This window comes from Ovis aries, chromosome 21 (genome assembly GCF_016772045.2).
Source record: "Ovis aries strain OAR_USU_Benz2616 breed Rambouillet chromosome 21, ARS-UI_Ramb_v3.0, whole genome shotgun sequence".
In the NCBI taxonomy this organism is placed as follows: Eukaryota; Metazoa; Chordata; class Mammalia; order Artiodactyla; family Bovidae; genus Ovis; species Ovis aries.
Window position 1 is genome coordinate 36,742,012 of NC_056074.1, and position 18,030 is coordinate 36,760,041.

Below are 18,030 nucleotides of genomic sequence, written 5' to 3' on the forward strand. Positions count from 1 at the left end.
GGCTTCTGTGCCCCCAGGCCGGCCCTCACTCCACTCACTCAGCCCAGGTGGGACCATTCCCAGCCTTGGTGCCCAGGACCGTCTGGCAGGCAGGGCGCTGGGCCAGGTACCAGCTGCTAGGGTGGGTAGGCAGCAGAGCTTTAGGAGGAGCCTGCTTCCAGGATGTGGAGCTGCCCCTCCCAGGCACTCGTCTGGCTCAGCAGGCAATCGGGGGGGCCCCGACGCTGACCTGGCTAAGTGGGTGCAGCTGGCCTGAGCTTTAGGGTCTGTTCTGCCTCTGACTTACAGCCTAGAGCAAGTCCCTTTTCTTCACTGGGCCTGTTTCCCGTCGCTCCACAATGGGTTGATTGGTCTTGCAGACCCAAAATTCAGCCATCCCACCCCAGCTGTCCCTGGCACCTTTTGGCCATTGTGGACACCAAGCACTCCAGCCCCTGCCTCTTCAGTGGGTGCTGCCCTTCCCTTGCCCCCTCCCAGCTCCCCCGTCACCTGTAAACCCTCCTTCTGAGCACTTCCCCAGCTGGCCGGCGCTGCTCAGCCCTGACCCCACCCCTCCCCTTGTCCCCACAGTGGCGAATCATTGTGGGGGCCACCAAATGCATCCCCAAGTCAGAGCTGCCCGAGGAGGTGGAGGTGACCGCCCTGGCCAGCACGCGGCTCTGGACTCACCCCAGTGACTTGACCATCGCCCTGTCAGCCAGCACTCCCCTCTACCCGCCCGGCCGCATCATCCACGTGGTCCACAACCACCCGGCGGAGCAGTGCTGGTAAGTGGTGCCTGGGACCCAGCAGAGGGCAGGGGATGGGCTGACCTTCATTCGGTCACCAAGGCTGGGCAGTTACGGCCCAGGGCCCCCACCATGGGGCTGCCCCAGCCTTGGGCCCGGGACATGGAATGACCGGCCAGGCCATGCCCCCATCATCAGCTCTTCCCTGGTGTTCCCCCAGGACAGCTCTCCCCACTTGTGTCCATTTAAAAGCAAATGCCCTGGAGGGTCACCCTAAGGCCCTGGCTGGCCCACACCTCAGCTGTCAGTTGGCATCACTGCTGGGATCAGCTGGCAGTCAGTCAGCTGGTGGGGGCAGGAGAGAGAAGAAGAAGGGGGCCACCAGAGAGACTTCTCCCACCTCGTTCCCTCAACTCTGCTCTATCAGAGGGTTGGGCTATGAGCTGGGACCCTGCCCCAGGGGTGGAGCAGGAATGGCCGAGACCACAACTGATCAAAGACTCTCTAAGGGTCAGGACTGAGGCCCCAGGTCAGCCTCTCTGGCTCCGTTTGGCAAAGACGTTCCTGGCGCAGGTGGGGAGCGAGGAGCCCAGGGACACAGCCCGGCTGGCCCGGCCAAACAAGGGGTCTCCAAATTCACCCAGGGCCGAGAGCAGGGCCAGGGGCCTGGGGGCCAAGGCCAGGCTGCCGCCCACGCCCCCGGCTTCCCTCTGGCCCCTGTACCCCTCAGCTGCTGTGAGCAGGAGGAGCCCACATACTTCGCCATCTGGGGCGACAACAAGGCCTTCAACGAGGTGATCATCTCGCCGGCCATGCTGCACGAGCACCTCCCCTACGTGGTCATGGAGGGGCTCAACAAGGTGAGCTGCCGCCCACCCCCACCCCCCGCTGGCCGGGCCCGTCCCCACATCACACACAAGGGGGCGGCAACACTCAGAAGTGTGCACTCCCTGGACACCCAGTGGGCCAGGGAGCCCCTTCGTGTCCTGGCCCCCATACCCGGCTCTGTCTACACCACCGTGTGGTCCTGAGGTGGGAGGGTCTAGAAGATGCGTGAGGACCTGTCCCTGAAGCAGGCTAGGCTCAGAAACCCCAAAGCCACCTGGCGCTGGGCGGATACACAGCCAAGCAGGGGCCGCCTCGGCCATCTCCCAGCCATGGAACGGCCGACCGCAGGGAGGCTCCAATCTGGCCCATGTGTGGGGCGAGGCTCCATCACAGGGCCCGTCTCTGGCCTTCCTGGAGGAGCGGGGACCTGGTAGGAAGGAGAGTGGGCCCAGCTGACCCCATGAAGGTCTGTTGGGCCTGAGAGGCCTGGCCTGCCACCCTGCGCCCACACATGATTGTCACCCCTCAGCCACTGCCCGCTTCCCCGTCCCATCCCCAGGTGCTGGAGAACTACAACAAGGGGAAGACCGCCCTGCTGTCCGCTGCGAAGGTCATGGTGAGCCCCACAGAGGTGGACCTGACCCCCGAGCTCATCTTCCAGCAGCAGCCGCTGCCCACGGGGCCACCCGTGCCTGCCGGCCTGGCCCTGGAGCTGCCTGCCACAGACCGCCGAGACAGCAGCATCAGGTCAGCGCTCTCCCCCAGCTCAGAGAGTGCGTGCAGGGGCCCCAAGCGCGCCTTCAGAGCGTGAATGCTTGTGGACCTTCATGTACACACCCTGGGCCCTCGTATGTTCACACAGCTCTGTCCGTGTGCATAGGAAGGATTGCCCCCCTGTTTGGGGTCGCTCCTGCTCTGCCCTCCACTGCCCCTCAGCCTGCCACCACTGAAGCCCACATGGGCCAGTGGGTGTCTAGGGATGCATACACCCCTGGTCACAAACACAGATTCACTCTTTAGCCGTTTAGACCCAAACAGGTGGACACCCATGCGCTTACACAGAAACACACACATTTGTCGCTCAGTCACTCAGTCGTGTCTGACTCTGTGACTCCCTGGACCGCAGCATGCCAGGCTTCCCTGTCCTTCACCATCTCCTGGAGCTTGCTCAAACTCATGTCCATTGAGTCAGTGATGCCATCCGACCATCTCATCTTCTGTCGTCCCCTTCTCCTACCTTCAATCTTTCCCAGCATTAGGGTCTTTTTCAGTGAGGTGGCTCTTTGCATCATATATTAAAGCTTCCATGTGTATATACTTGTGTTCACGGATAGTAGCTCTGAGTGTACAGAGCTGCATACAGACAGACTCACATATAGGACACATCAAGACAGCCAACACACTTCTATGTACACAGGGCTACACTTGCACAGGCAGCCATGCGTGTAAATGAGGGATGCACTGTGCCCAGACCCAGCCATTCAGATACCTGGCCCGGCTGACACGCAACTGCCTGGTATGCACGCTGCACACAGAAACAGAGGTGTGTGCACACACTCCGCTTTCATGCACACTCTTTGGGGGCTCTGAGGCAGTAGCTCTTGAGGCGAGTGGGGCTCCTCTTTCCTCCCTGGGACCCTTCCTTCCCAGGTGGCAAATCTGGCCCCAAGGCTGTTGAGAAGGGTGCTGGCGGCTTCCCGGCCCTTGGTGGGCACACCTGGACGTCTCTCCCTGCTGCTGAGCAGACGGGGGAGCCAGTGTCCGTGCAGCCACAGTAACCGCTGCCTCCCCATCCCTGGTCCTTCAGTCACTCCCTGCAGGCCGGTGTGTGGAGCCCGGGGCTCCGGGGCCCCATCCAGCAAAGGGCTACACCCCCTGGGAGAGGTGGGAGGGACCCCAGGGTGCGGAAGGAAGTGACAGCAGCTCAGAAAGGACCCCCTCTAGGTGCTGGCCCGGAGCGTGCTGGACCCAGTGGATGCGGCTCTCAGCCGTGCCGCCTCCCTCCCTGCCTTCCCTCCTTCCCTCTCTCTCCTTCACCTCTGCCCCCAGGGACCTGGGGCAGCCAGTCTCTCTGGGCCTCCGTCTCCTGTCGGTACCATGAGACGGGCACCAGTGCCCCCCACCACCACCGCTGCCCCGCTTGGCCCTGCATCAACCCTCCTGTCTTCTATCTTGGGGTCTCCTGAGCTGGTTTTAAAAATGAGGGTTCCCTGTCCCCAGACCATTCAACTACCTTCCCCTCCTCCCCTCCCCAAGTTCCCTCCAGCCAGAGGAGCTGGGGGTGGGTCTCCCCGCCCCTCTGAGTCTCACCCTTCCCTGCCCCACCTGCAGGAGCAAGTCCCAGTCTGAGATGAGCCTGGAGGGCTTCTCGGAGGGGCGGCTGCTCTCCCCCGTGGCCGCGGCCTCGGCGGCCCGCCAGGACCCGGTGGAGCTGCTGCTGCTGTCTACCCAGGAGCGGCTGGCAGCCGAGCTGCAGGCGCGGCGGGCGCCGCTGGCCACCATGGAGAGTCTGTCGGACACAGAGTCTCTGTACAGCTTCGACTCGCGCCGCTCCTCCGGCTTCCGCAGCATCCGCGGCTCGCCTAGCCTCCATGCTGTGCTGGAGCGTGACGAGGGCCACCTCTTCTACATCGACCCGGCCATCCCCGAGGAGAACCCATCCCTGAGCTCGCGCACCGAGCTGCTGGCAGCTGACAGCCTGTCCAAACACTCGCAGGACACGCAGCCCCTGGAGGCCGCCCTGGGCAGCGGGGGCGTCACTCCCGAGCGGCCCCCCAGCGCCGCGGCCAACGAGGAGCCGGAGGAAGGGGGCGGAGGGGCAGCCCCCCGCAGCGGAGAGCTGGCGCTGCAGGAGGGGCGCCTGGGGGACTCGCCCAGCCCGCAGGTGCTGGAGTTTGCCGAGTTCATCGACAGCCTCTTCAACTTGGACAGCAAGAGCAGTTCCTTCCAGGACCTCTATTGCATGGTGGTGCCTGAGAGCCCCACCAGCGACTACGCCGAGGGCCCCAAGTCCCCCAGCCAGCAGGAGATCCTGCTCCGAGCCCAGTTCGAGCCCAATCTGGTGCCCAAGCCCCCACGGCTCTTCGCTGGCTCAGCCGACCCCTCCTCGGGCATCTCGCTGTCACCCTCCTTCCCACTCAGCTCCTCGGGCGAGCTCATGGACCTGACCCCCACGGGCCTCAGCAGCCAGGAGTGCCTGGCAGTGGACAAGGTCCGGACTTCTACCCCGGCTGGCCGCGGCGCCAGCCCCACCAAGCAGGACGACCTGGTCATCTCGGCACGCTAGCAGCACCCAGGAGTGGCTACCGACCGTGGCCTGGGCCAGAGCAGGTGGCTCCTTCGGGCTCCTGGTGGCTGCCCCTCGGGCCGGGCAGCTTTGGGGAGAGGCCGCTCCCGGGCCAGTGTCGCCTCAGGCGTTGAGCACTGCTGCTGAGCTGGGGGGTCCGCCTCCCTACCTCAGCTTAGGACCCCCCCGGAGCCAAGGCAGCTGGGATCTGGGCCCTCCAGATAGGGAATGACAGGGAGGGCCGTGGAGCAGGGAGGAGGCTGCAGGGACAGCCTGCCAAAGTGGGGGGGGGGGCGGGCAGGGCCACACTCTGCCCTCCCAGCCTGACTGCCCCCCAACAGGGGCATCCTGGCACCCCGTATTCCAGGACAGGCCATGAGTATGCTGACTCCCCATCACTGCCCTCTGGCTGCTCTCCCAGGGCCGAGATGGAGAGCGGCCCCCTCCCCACATATTCTCATCTGTGGTCCAGGCTGGCATCTGCCCTGGCCACCCCGAGATCTGGTGCCTGCTGGCCAGCCCCGTGGGGTGACCACCCCCCACCAAGGTGGCCTGCAGTGCCATGTATGTTTACAGAAGCTGCTGGGCTGGGCTCAGGAAGTGTCCTGGGCTTACAAGCCCCCCTTGCCCTTGCAATCGTGTGTTCAGCCGCCCCTTTCTAAGCAGGCAGGGGCCAGCCTCCACAGGGCCCAAGGCAGCCATGGGGCCTGGAGGTGGCCCACCCATCTCTGCTTGATGTCCCTCACGGTGATCCCTCTGTGGATGGGTCCCGGGTACCCAGGCCTGCCTGCCCCGCCAGCCCGTTCCTTCCTGGTCTGCCCTCTACCCCCAGGATCCTGGCCACTTAAAGGGTGGAGGGCACAGGTATGACAAGCCCTGGCTACAGAGCCAGTGCCCTGGGCAGAGGAAGGCCCCACCAACCCCCGCCGCCCCTTTTAATCACCTCCCCCAGGCCTCGGCACCCCAGGCCCTGGGATCTGAAACCAAACAAGCCTCCACTCCCCGCAGCTCCCTCTCCTTGGCCCCCGCCCTGGGCTCTCTCCTGGGAGCTGGGCTCTCTCCTCTCCCACCTGCCATGTCCTGTTGTCAGGAAGTGGGGCCGAGAGTAGGGTGTTGTGGGACCTGGCTAGACACCCAGGAGGGCGAGGGGCTTAGCCTGAGGCCTGTACAGCCTCCGCTGGAGGGGCTCCTTCCCTGCTGGGTTGGGGAAGCATGGGGGATGGGGTGGAGACCCTGCCTGTCCCTGGAGGCCCAGCAGGGGGTGGTGCATGCTTGGGGGGGGCGTGTGTGCACGTGCATGATTGTGCGCCGTCCCTGAGGACACGGCCGGGGGTGGCTGGGGCGCCCTCCCCGCCCTCCCCGCCCTGCCTGCTGCCCCCCGCCCCGGCCTGCCAAAACAACAGGCGGCAAACACGAGAGGCGCCATGCAGCAGGGGGCCACGGGACGAGCTCAGCTTCTGATACATCGTCCCTCTCGTCTCGCCAGCCACTCCAACCCCTGGTTTGGAAGACAGGCATGTGCCGAGGCGTTGACCGCCTGCTTGTGCCTTCATCTCCTCGGAGGCATGGTCCCCCCTACTCTGGGCCCACCCACGGCCTCCCTGGGTCGCCTAGGGCTTCCCTCACCAAGACCCCCATTTCACGATCACTGGTATCTGGGACCCCTGCCCACCCTGCCACATGGGGACAGAGACCTGGGAGCTGGGCCTCCCTTGCCCTCTGTGACTCCCACCTGCATCAGTCTCCTTCACCCACCATTAATCTCCTGCCCCTGCTGGCTGGCCCCCACCCCCCCTGCACAGAAGCAAGATGGAATCAGTGGCTGTAAGAGTTTAAAAAAAAAAAGACAAATCATAAATCAGAGTAAAGTTCCAACTAGCAACCCAGCCAATAGCAGGGGGGCTTGGGATCTGGCCTTTTAATTCCTCCTCCACCAGGGTGGGCCTGGGACTTCTGAGGGGGCGTGGTGCCCACCCATGCCCAGGACTGAGCCATCAGGGACAGACTCCCCACCCCCAAGGCTGCAGCCGCACAGGGTTGCAGGCTTGGGGCTGGGGCAGGCTCGGACTCAGCCCTGGACGCCCCCGGGTCAGTCCACCCCTCCCCACCTCGCCCCTGGAGGATGGGCCTGCTGCGTGTGTCTCCCTTCCTCCACGCACCACACTTGGGGGGGTCTGAGCCACCCCCCTCAGCCCAGCTCGGCTCAGACCGACCCCCCATTCTGTCCCCCAGACCCGCAGCACAAGGTCTCCCGGACAGCACCGGCCTGTCCTCCCAGGGGCCTGGGCGACTTCCATATGCAATCAGTAGTGAGAGCTGGGCCCCACAGACACTCATGCACTGTTCGTGCCATCCTCCCATGACTTTTTGTACCTAATGTATGAAAGATCCAAACTAATATTGCTGTAAAAAAGAGACATTAATATAGCTTATTCTATAAATATATCTGTATATAAAGGTTTCTGTATATTGTATAGAGCTGTGTATAAACTGGATGTAGAAGCATGCTGGCCGCCTGGAGTGACCTCTCTTCCCTGCAGGCTGGGTGGGGTGGGTCTCAGTGGCAGAGTGGCGGGAGGGATCCCCCTGAGGTCGGCTGTCACCACTGTCAATGCCCTGGTCCAGGACCACCCTCGGAGTCTCAGTGAGAGACCGGAAAACCCCTGAAGCCCCATTTGAATGGGGGCAGCTCCTTGTTGGGCCCTGCCTGTGTCAGACATGTGCCAGGGGATCTGTCTGACCACTTTAGGGCCCTTTCTTCCCCCTGAGGGGTCTGAGACCCAGAGAGGGTAAGGAAACTGCCCAAGACCAGAGAGGATGGGGAACCAGCCAGGTCTGACAGTGCCTGCCCTTCCCCCAACCCTGACTGCTGGAAGCCAAGGGTAGGGGGTGGCCAGTTGGTGGAGCACTGGAATGCAGGGGCCACTGGAAGTCTGCTGAGGGCTTCCCTGTGAAAGTGTCTAGTCACTCAGTCATGTCTGACTCTGTGATGCCATGGACTGTAGCCTGCCAGGCTCCCCTGTCCATGGGATTCTCCAGGCAAGTGGGTAGCCATTCCCTTCTCCAGAGGATCTTCCTGACCCAGGGATTGAACCCGGGTCTCCCACGTTGCAGGCAAGTTCTTTACTGTCTGAGCCACCAGGGAAGCCCGTCTTGGCAGCACTCAGACTGGAACTCAGGGTCTACCATCATGGAGACCTCCTAGCCCACCCTCCCTAGGGAGAGTGCAAAAGACCTGGTCAGGCCCAGGAACCCCCTTCCAGCCTGGCCCCAGGCCAGTGAGGCCTGAGGAGCGGCTACAAGGCCAGGGTGGGCAGGCAGCCTGGCCTCCTGCCAGCCCGGTGCCCAGGTCTGCCCCCTCCACACAGCAGATGGCGCTGTTCCTCCAGCCAGTCCCGAGGGGACCTGCACCAGTGCCGCCCAGACACTGACCCAGCCAAGGTCTGACCAGACCTGGACCTTCCCCTCCCCACACTGCCCACCCTCCCAGCTCTGAGTGCAGACTGAGGGGCTGGGGAGGGTGACAGAGTGGTTCTGCCTTCCTCCAGGCCTCTTTGAACAGAGGAAACTGAGGCTGCATACAGGTGGAAACCTTCTCGAGGGTACTCAGGCCCAGGGGCAGATCTAGGACTAAAATCCAGGCCTTCCCAGCCCTGGACGGTGGCCTGCCTCCACACTCGCCTAATGGTTTCCAGAGGTTCTTCACACCTTGTGGTCTCATTTGGTTTGTAAATTATCCTATCAGGGGAGCAGAAGCAGAAGCTGAGGATCAGAGAGGTTCTGTGGTCACTCACACAGCCAGAGTGTGGAACGGGGAGAGGCTCTCATGAGGAGCGATGGGGGAAGGACTGGAGCAGCGCCTTGCCTCCCAGACCCCACTTGGCCCCCCGGATGGCCTGTCCCTTCTCAGCTGGGAGGGAGGCGGGAGAGAGGTGACCCTGCTTGCTCGCGAGGGGCCCCTCGCTTGCTGACTCCCTGGGTTCACGCTCACCACCATTTGGGCCCTCCTCTCTTCCTCTGCAAAGTGGGCAGGTGCCAAGGGCTGTGTGAGTCCACAGGAGGCCCGGAGTCTTGCAGCTGCAGTAGGGAGGGTTCTGTCCACAGCGCTCCACCCTCCCCAGGCCAGCCTCCAGCCCGTTACTCATTAACCCTCACGTCCCTGCCTCCCTTTCCCCAGGGTTGCCTGCTGAGTGGCCGCCTCTTCCTAACCCGACTGCCCCCTCAAGGGCCAGCGCTGGGCTCTGGGAACTGACCTGGAATCAGAGAAAGCCTCATTTATCAATCACCTCCCTGGTACTTTACCTACACCATGAGGTGGGAATAATGGGTTGACTCAGAGATGAAGGTACAGAGGACAGGCCTTGTAGAATGGCTGAGCCAGCCCCAGGGACAGCTATGTCTGCCTGGCCAGCACAGAAATCTCGGTCCCTCACTCATGTGGCATGGTGAGGAGGGGGTACTGGCAGGGACTCCTCTCCACGGATGGGTTCCCTCAAGGTCCTGCTTACGCAAGGCTCTTTGGGGCTCCCTCACCAGCCTCAACCTCCTTCATTATGGAGTTGGAGGGTGGCAGTCTTGACTCTTTGCTGAGCCCTGGAGTCAGGGACCTTTCAGCCACCCTACTCCCCCAGCAGAGAGACGAAGATCTCGGGGGATCACTGCTCCCTCGCTCAGTGGTTTAGTGGAGTCAGCAGGACGAGAACCCCCTGAGCGAGGCCAGCTCCCATGAGATGAACAGGAAGCCCCACCCCACCACATGCATCCTCAAGGCCCAACAACCCAGCCTGAGGACTTGGGTGCTGGGGACAAAATTCACATAGCCCCATCCACCCACTGCCAGGGCAAGGCATCGCTCACGGATGGGCACTATCTTCTAACGGTAGACTTTTTGGGTACCACGTGGGATGTGGCAGGAAGACCTGTGGATGGGGGAGGCTTATAAAGAAGCTGATTTTCCAGGCGGTCCTGGGCAACTCCTAAAATAAATTCATTTTAAAAAATCACTCGGCGTAGGCGGGTGTCTACTTTGTCCACGGGGCGGGCCTGACCCGGGTGGGGGAGGGGGCAGAGCAGAGAATAACAATTGTCTTAAGGGAGGCTGCAGAGGGGGAAAAACCTCTGGGGTGTATCAGCTGGAAAAGAATAGGCGTCTCAGTGTGGCCCTCTCCCTCCCTCAGTCGGGCCCCTGCGGGGGGAGCGCCGGTCAGCACACACAGCTGGGGCCTCCAGCAAAATCCATTTCTATATATCTAAGAGCAACAGCTCCGAGAGCGGCCCCCGGGGGACAAAACCTCATTGTGAGGCGCCCGCCGGCCTGGGCACCCCCTCCCCCAGCCCCAGAACTGTCGTGGCATTGACCCTCCTCGGCGGGCCACCACGGGCCTGCTGACTGGGCCACATCTGGGGCTCAGGCCCCGGCTGTCCCCCCCACCCCCACCAAGGCTGGCCTTTGGGGAGGAGGAGGAGGGTGGCCTGGGTGGAAACCGCTTTGCAGGCTCTCACTGCCACCTCCACCTGGTAGCCCAGCTCGCCCCCCACCCTCCACTGTCCTCTGAGGGGCCACCGGTGGGCTGGCTAGACTGGCATCTTGATCTGCCAGTGAGTCCTCCCACCACCCCCTCCTTGGCCGCTGTTTCAGTTTTGTCATCTGTCAATCAGTCCCGAGGAAACAAAGCCTGAATAGTCACTGCAAGGACTGATGCTGAGGCCAAAGCTCCAATACAGCGGCCACCTGATGCAACGAACTGACTTCCTGGAAAAGCCCCGGATGTTGGGAAAGATAGAAGGCAGGAGAAGAAGGGGGTGACGGGGGTGACATGGTTGGATGGCGTCATCGACTCAATGGACACGAGTTTGAGCAAGCTCCGGAAAATAGTGAAAGACAGGGAAGCCTGGTGTGCTGCAGTCCATGGGGTCCTAGAGAGTAGAGCACGACTTAGCGACTGAACAACAACAAGAGTCGGGTGGATTTTTTTCCAGCCCCCGTGCTGTGTCTGAGGACCCAGGGAGGCTGTGAGCGGAGCCACTCTGTAGTGAGATGATTCTGGGTCCAGGATTCCAGAATTCCCTGCTCCCGAGGTTTCAGAGTTCTAAGATTCTGCAGTTTGAAGATACTACCCTAGTCATTCATTCATCACATCTATTACTATTTTGAGCATCTATTGTGTGCCAAGTAGCATTCTTGGTGCTGAAGTTAGAGCACTGACCAAGCCAGAAAATACCCTTGCCCTCACAGAGCTTTCATTCTTGACGAAGGAGAATGATAACATAGAGTAGATACAAATCTTTTTTGTGGTGAGAAAGAAAGGCTAGGTAGGGGGAACTGGGCTTCCCAGGTGGTCCTAGTAGTAAAGAACCCGCCTGCCAATGCAGGAGACTTTAAGAGATGAGGCTTCGATCCCTGGCTTGGGAAGATCCCCTGAAAGGGGGCATGGCAACTCACTCCAGTATTCTTGACTGGAGAATCCCATGGACAGAGGAACCTGTGGGCTACAGTCCGTGGAGTTGCAAAGAGTTGGACACAATTGAGCAACTTAGCACTTATGCACACAGGGGGAATTGCTTTCAATAGGATGGCCAATGAGGTGATGAATGAGCTGAGACTAACTACTCCGAAGGAACCAGCTCAGGGGAACCAATGTTGCAGACAGATGGAACAGCATGTGCCAAGGCCCTGTGGCAGGTGTGAGTCTGGCATGTTTGAGTGATGGCAAAGAGGAATTTTGGTGGCTGTGACTTAGCAATGGAGAAGAAAGTAGGAGATGAGGTCAGCATTACAGGCAGGAGCAGGTCATACGTGGCCTTGGAAAACCAGGGCGGGAGTTTAGATATTGTTTTTGTTTTTTTAATTTTTATCGGAGTATGATTTACAATGTTGTGTTGGTTTCTGCTGTATACTTGTGTGTGTGTGCTAAGTTGATTTAGTCATGTCTGACTCTTTGCAACCCTACAGACCCTAGCCCACCAGGACCCTCTCTCCATGGGATTCTCCAGGCAAGAATACTGGAGTGGGTTGCCATTTCCTCTTCCAGGGGATCTTCCCAACCCAGGGATCGAACCCGTGTCTCTTAAGTGTCCTGCGTTGACAGGCAGGCTCTTTATCACTAGCACCAACTAGGAAGTCCATCAGTTATACATCCACAAATATAACGCCATTTGCAGCTGCATGGATGGGCCTAGATATTGTTTTGAGTGCAAAGGGAAAGCCCAGGTTTTAGGAAAGAAGTGACATGATCTGATCTACGTTTTAAAAAGAGTGATTTGGGTAACTACCCTGGTGGTCCAGTGTTTAAGACTCTGTGTTTTCCAATGCAGGGGTACAGGGGTTGGGGGGTTCCATCCCTGGTTGGGGAACTAAGATCCCACATGCTGTGTGGCATGGCCAAAGAATAAACAAATAATAAAAACAGATAAATAAAAAGAGTGATAGGGAGGGTTACAGAGGAGATCAGTGGGGAGAGAGGCTGTGCTGTTTGGCAGGAAAGAAATGAGAGGCGCTCACAGAGATGGAGACAGAGAGAGAAGGCTGGTGGGTTCACACGGGACCCTCCTGGATGACGGAAGGGGCAGTTTCCCAGGTCAGCCAGGACCTGGCTCTGACGTTGCCTTTGAACTTAATCACTTTGAAACCATTAGACCTGGACTGTTCAATACCGCAGCTACACATAGCTATTTAAATTTGAACTAATTAAAATTAACTAAAATTTTCAAGGGCTCGGCAGCCAGATGTGGCTGGCAGTGACCCTGATGGAAGACAGAGAGGGATTCCCCCATCACTGCAAGGTTCTACAGGACAGACTTCCTCAGACGGTACCAAACTTCACTGAGCCTCAGTGTTCGCATCTGTAAAATCACATAGTAGTCTCTCTTTGGTAGGGTACCTGAGAGGACGAACTCGGAGATAATCCCCGTAGAGCACTCAGGGTGGGCCTTGCCCCTAACGAATATTTGAGAAATGCGAGTTATGGCTGAGATGGGCAGTGGGTCAGCAGAGGAAACGGGGGCTATCCCTGAGGTTTGGTTCTGAACATCTGAGATTGAGAAGCCTGCTGTCTTCTCTTACCCCAGAGGCAGGCGAGGACTGCGGGGGTCCTGGCCTCCCGCAGCACAGGGGTCTGGGGGCGCAGCGACCCCCCCAACTCGATTAGGAGCGCCCCCCGCGCCGAGCGCCCCCAGAAGGAGCCGCGCGCATCCTGCCCGGCGCGGGGCTGCGGCGGGCCGGCAGGGGGCGCGGCGCGCGGCCGGCGGGCGGGGCGCGTGCGGGGCGGGCAGGGGCCGGGCCAGGGCCGCGCTGGGGGCGAGCGCGGCGGCGGGCCGGGCGGGACGGCAGCGGGAGCCGAGCCGGGACTGTCGCGCTGGCCGCGCCGGCGATGCCGCGCCCCCGGGCCGGGCTGTAGCGGGGCCGGGGCGGAGTGCGCGCCGGGCAGGCCGGACATGGAGGTGGTGGACGAGACGGAGGCGCTGCAGCGCTTCTTCGAAGGTGAGGGACCGCGCGGGGCCGGCGGGGACGGCGACCCTCTCGCGCTGGGAGCCCCCAACCCGGTCTGCCTGGGGACTGGGACCTCTGACTGTGCTTTCGCCACGCCGGGACCCCGCCAGAACGCCTGCTCCGGGCGGGGGCCCTCCTCCGTCTCCTGCAGGTTAATACCCACCTCTGCTGAACTTGGGTTCCCCCTCCCTGATCTGCCTCCTCCCCACACACACAACTTCCTTGGAGCTGCGTCCCGTCCCTACTCAGCCCTCCTTCACGCCTTCCAGGACCCGCAGTCCCCTCTAAATTCTGACACTTCCCCGACCCCGGGGACCGTCTCTGTGCTTCGCTGGAACCCCCTCTAGGCTGGGGTCCCCAGCATGCCTTCTGGAGGTCTTCCATGCCTCTTAGGCTGGCACCCCATGGTGCCTCCCAGAGACTGGGACCCCCACCCCTCCCCAAGGACCCAGACGCCCTGCTGTGCCTTTCAGATTGGCACCCTGCCTCTGCTGCCCCCTGACTCCTAGGAGCTGGGACCTGCCCCACGGTGCTTCTGGGAGCCTAGGACCCCCATCAAGATGGGGAGACCCCCTTCAGGACCGTCACCCACCTTCTCCAAGGCCGCCTCCTCCCCCACGGCCGAACTTCCCCTGGAAGCAGCTACCCCTCCCTTACTAGGGGCTGGGGTACCCCTCCCCGACATTCCTCTGTGGGCAGGATTCCACCCCCTCCACCTCCAATGTTCTCCTTGGGCTGGAACCTTCTTGAAGTTGGCATCACCACCCCCCCTCCCGCTGCCCCTGCCGCGTTAGCCACCTCCGCCCTCTGAGACCTCTCGCTGCCTCCTGTCAACCCCCCGAGGGTCCTCTGGGCTGTGTCTCACACCTGTCCTTGGAGCTCTGCCCCCTCAGACGGTGTCCCTGTCCCAAGAGTGACCTCTTCTCCTCACCTTGACCCTACAGGACCCTTGCTAGGGCTGGGATCTACACACACCCTAGCGTTTTCTTCTGCCCTCTCCCTGCTCCTGAGCAGTGGTTTTGGGGGCACGGCACCTTCATCTCGCCAACTCCGCTCCCCTTTTCCTGAGTAGCCTCCGCCCCTCCTCCAAGCTGTCCCCCTCCCGGGTGCTGAGTTCAGGAGGGAAGGGACAACGTGGGGGAGGGGGACAGGCACAGGCTGACACCCCCCGGCTTCTCAGACCCTTGCTGGAACATCTAGCCAGACCTTCTGGGTGCTTTCGTGTCCCTCTCCACCCACCTCGGTAGCCCACCCTCTGCCCCTACCTGCTCCCCAGTCCCTGAGCCCATACCCTGCACCTCAGGGTTTTCAGAATGCAAAACTCGATGATCCAGAACCTTCCATCAGTGTGAACCTAAACCTGGCGAGTTGCGGGTGGCCCACAGGGCACACAGGGCAGGGAATTAGGGCCCAGGTTTCAAGCCCAGCGCCCAGATCCCTTTGGGGTCCTGTGAGGAAGCAAGGAAGGCCTTTCTTTGACTCAGTTTCTCCCTGTGACTTCCGGGGTGTGAGGGTCAGAGCTTTTGTCCACTCTGCTTGCTGCCCCCCAGCCAGAAGTCACAGACAGGGAGAAAGCTTGCTAAACAACACAGGTAAGGGCATCCCCAAACCTCAGGCCTCCCCACTGCAGTTTTTGGGACGCCCCCAGCAGCCCCAGATCCAAGAAGTCAGGTTGGGACTAGGTTGAGTGGTTGATCCTGAGTGGATGGGCCATTTGAGGGTCCTGACATTTCCCCATCAGTCCCAGGGGCTCTGGTCCTCCCCAGCTCCTGTTAATCCTTTAGGAGCCTTGAGGGGCTTTATGGAGACCCTGGGGAGGTAGGAAGGGGGCACTCGTCCTTGCTTGGGGGCTACTCTTTTGGGGGTGCCCTGAGCATGCCAGACGTCCCGATGACTCACAAGCCAGACCCCCTTGCTTCCTGCAGATATCCCCGCACCTCCTCCCCCAGGACCCTGGGCCCAGGCAGAGGGGTGGGCCTGGCTGGCCCAGGCTCCCTGTCTCCGCAGCCAAACTTTCCTTCCTGGCTGTGGGTGGGGGGTGGGGGTGGGGGCTGACGCCACAGCTCAGCCATGCGGCTGGCCTGGCTGGCCTGGCGGGGAGGCTGTGCTGCTCCCTCCAGAGAGATAAGAGGAGACTCAAGAATGTCTGTGGAGGGAGCCAGGGGCTGGAAAAGTGCTCCCAGAGCCTGCGATGGGGGGAAGGTGGGGCAGGCGCTGAGGGCTGGGGTCTCCTGGGCAGCTTGGCGGGGGGAAGGCCTGGCCGGGAATCTGGTGGACAGTGACACATGGGAGACTCAGCGTGGGTGTTAGGGAACCCCTGGGGGTGGGGGGTGCTGGCAAGTGTGCTCATGAGTGGAAGTGTGGAAGCGTGGGCAGCGGTGCTGTTGTGTGCGTGGTGGATGTGTTGTTCCAGGGGGAGGGAAGAGAGGCGGTACGTATGTCCCTTGGGGCTGGGGGACGCCTGAGCTCTCATCCCGGGTCCTGCTTGGCTGTGGTCACCCCCCAGGACAGTGGGTACATAGGCGCAGGGTCTGTGCTTTCAGCTCTGGGCTTGGAGACGGGAGAGGGCTTGACTGAAGGGGGCAGGGCGTGCCCAGGCCCCTCATGTGGCAAGGCCCCCTCTCCAGGCACATCAGGCGTGTGTCCTGGGTCCTGCCCGCACAGAGTAGGGGGCCAGGCTGTACCCGGCCCCAGGGTGAGGGGCTGGAGGCTAAGGCGCTTTGAGCTTCAGGTGGGAGGCTGGGACAGGGCGGCCCCCTCGAGGCTGGTACAGCCGGGCCCCCGTGACCGCCTTGCTAATCCCCTAGAGGGAGGCTACGGCCGCCCAGACCCGCGGGCACAGGGCCTGCAGAGAGTGGACCCTCCGGGCACGATGCACTGGCTCCCAGCAGGTAACCGGGACACAGTGGCAGGTGTCCTCCTAATCACGTTGACTGGCTGGGGCCTGGGGCTCCCAGAGCTGGTCAGGGCCAGGGCCAGGGCCAGGCGGCATTGGAGGATCCCTATAGGGTCTTAGAGGTTGTGGGGTGGGCTCGGTCGCTGAGAGCTGTGTGGCCCTCTCTGGACCCCTTTTCCTCACCTGCAAGACAGGAATGGGCAGCAGAGAAGGTCTTGATGCTGCCCTGGGCTCTGATGAGCCTTATCCTCCAGCCCTGGAGAAGAGGGATGTTTTAGAAGGCAGAGGGTGCTGGCCCCTGGCTTCAGGGACACATGGGGTGTGAGTGAACAGCGGCCAGCCCTCGGAAAGCCGGTGGGGATGGAGGAAGCGATTGAGCGGACCTGGGCTGCCAGCATATGCTGGAGAGGCCACCCAGAGGTTGGGGTGCCTCCCCTGGCCTCTAGAGCCCTGCTAGGATTGGAGGTGAGAGCTGGGTTTTCACTCCTTCCAGACCTGATGGGTAGCTTGGGCTGGTGACTTCCCTTCTCTGGCTTCATGTCCCCTACCTGTCTGGGGTAGGCAGGTAGGCTGGACCAGAGCAGGGGCTTCCAGTATGATTCTTTTTAGCCACCAAACAAAGGCAAGCTCCTGACCTCGCAACAGGACATATACACTGAACATGGCGGGGAGGGGGCGCTGGGCTCCTCACCAACCCCAGAACACCAGATCCTGGTTTTGACCCTTCCTCAGCTCTGGGATGGGGAAGGGGAAGGATGGCATGGCCCACTTTCCCCAGTCTGCCTGCAGAGGAGGCCCCTGCGGAGCCCACCTGACCACTCGGGAAGAGGATGCCCACCTTGGACGGGAGTCTGGGGCTGAGATGCGGTGTGTGACCAGGCACTGTGCCCGAGTCCACCTGTCTGCAGTATGCTCTGGGGAGTTGGTGGGTGGGGGAGACCACCAGACCCCTGATTCTCAAGGGGATGAGATGGGGTACCTCCTGGGTCCGCACAGAGCCCCTCTGGAGGACTGCTGTCCCAGCCCCACCTCCCTAGGTCCTGACTCCAGCTGGAGGGGAAGTGGTAGGTAGTAGGGGCAGTGGTGGGGCGGACGACTGACTCATCTCTCTGTTCCCAGCACCCAGTGTAGGGCCGAACAGGGTGGGAGGGGGCAGGAGATGGAAGCAACAATGACCGTGTGAACAGAGGCAGGGTCAAGGGCCTGGTTCAGCGCAGAGGAGTGGAGCAGGCTGCTTCCAGCCTGCCGACCCCAGGGCCTCTCCTGAGTCTGGGGGCCTGAGCAGAGGGGCTCTGGGGGTCTTAGGCAGAGCCAAGCAGGGTGTTGGGGGGAAAGATAGGCTGCTCTGGGCAGAATGGCCCCCTCCTGGGGACCTGGCCCCCGCTCTCTGACTCCTCGCAGGACTGGGGGCCCTGGCAGCAGAGGCCGCTGGGTAACTGCCCAGCGGGGGCTGCTGATTGGCTGCTGCCCTTGGACTTTGCCCGCTCGATAAGGATGGGGAGAAGAAATCATTAACTGCATTATTAACCGGGGCCGGCCCTGCCCTACCCAGGCTGCCTGCCCTTTTTCTCCCACCTTCTTCCTTTTCACCGAGCCCTCCTCTGGGCATCGGGTTCCCCCGCAGCCTGGGTGTGTGTATGGAGAGGCATCCTCTCCCATCTTGGCCTCCAGCCCCTGTTGCCAGGATGTTGGGCAGCCCCTTGAGCCCATGTGGGTCTCTGCATTCATTGAGGTGGGCTGTGGGTCTGTCCTTAGCCTTCTAGTCTTGTCCCTAAACCTCTTTGTGCCTCCACCTTCCCATCTG

The 18,030-nt window shown here is 61.6% G+C and overlaps 2 protein-coding genes across 9 annotated transcripts in view; both read left to right on the forward strand.

Moving 5' to 3' along the window:
- The window catches only part of DAGLA (diacylglycerol lipase alpha), a 66,928-nt gene extending 59,581 nt beyond the window's left edge, over positions 1-7,347 (forward strand). For all 4 annotated transcript variants that reach the window (XM_060404299.1, XM_015103136.4, XM_060404298.1 and 1 more), the window contains 4 exons: positions 571-767; positions 1,459-1,588; positions 2,116-2,303; positions 3,888-7,347. In XM_060404299.1, coding sequence (XP_060260282.1) covers positions 571-767; positions 1,459-1,588; positions 2,116-2,303; positions 3,888-4,842 — 1,470 coding nt within the window. In that variant the 3' untranslated portion in view covers positions 4,843-7,347. The remainder of the gene's footprint in view (positions 1-570; positions 768-1,458; positions 1,589-2,115; positions 2,304-3,887) is intronic.
- Positions 7,348-13,161: 5,814 nt separating this feature from the next.
- Positions 13,162-18,030, forward strand: part of MYRF (myelin regulatory factor) — a 34,377-nt gene continuing 29,508 nt past the window's right edge. For all 5 annotated transcript variants that reach the window (XM_042237916.1, XM_027959259.2, XM_027959260.2 and 2 more), the window contains exon 1: positions 13,162-13,321. In XM_042237916.1, the coding sequence (XP_042093850.1) occupies positions 13,276-13,321 (46 nt within the window). In that variant the 5' untranslated portion in view covers positions 13,162-13,275. The remainder of the gene's footprint in view (positions 13,322-18,030) is intronic.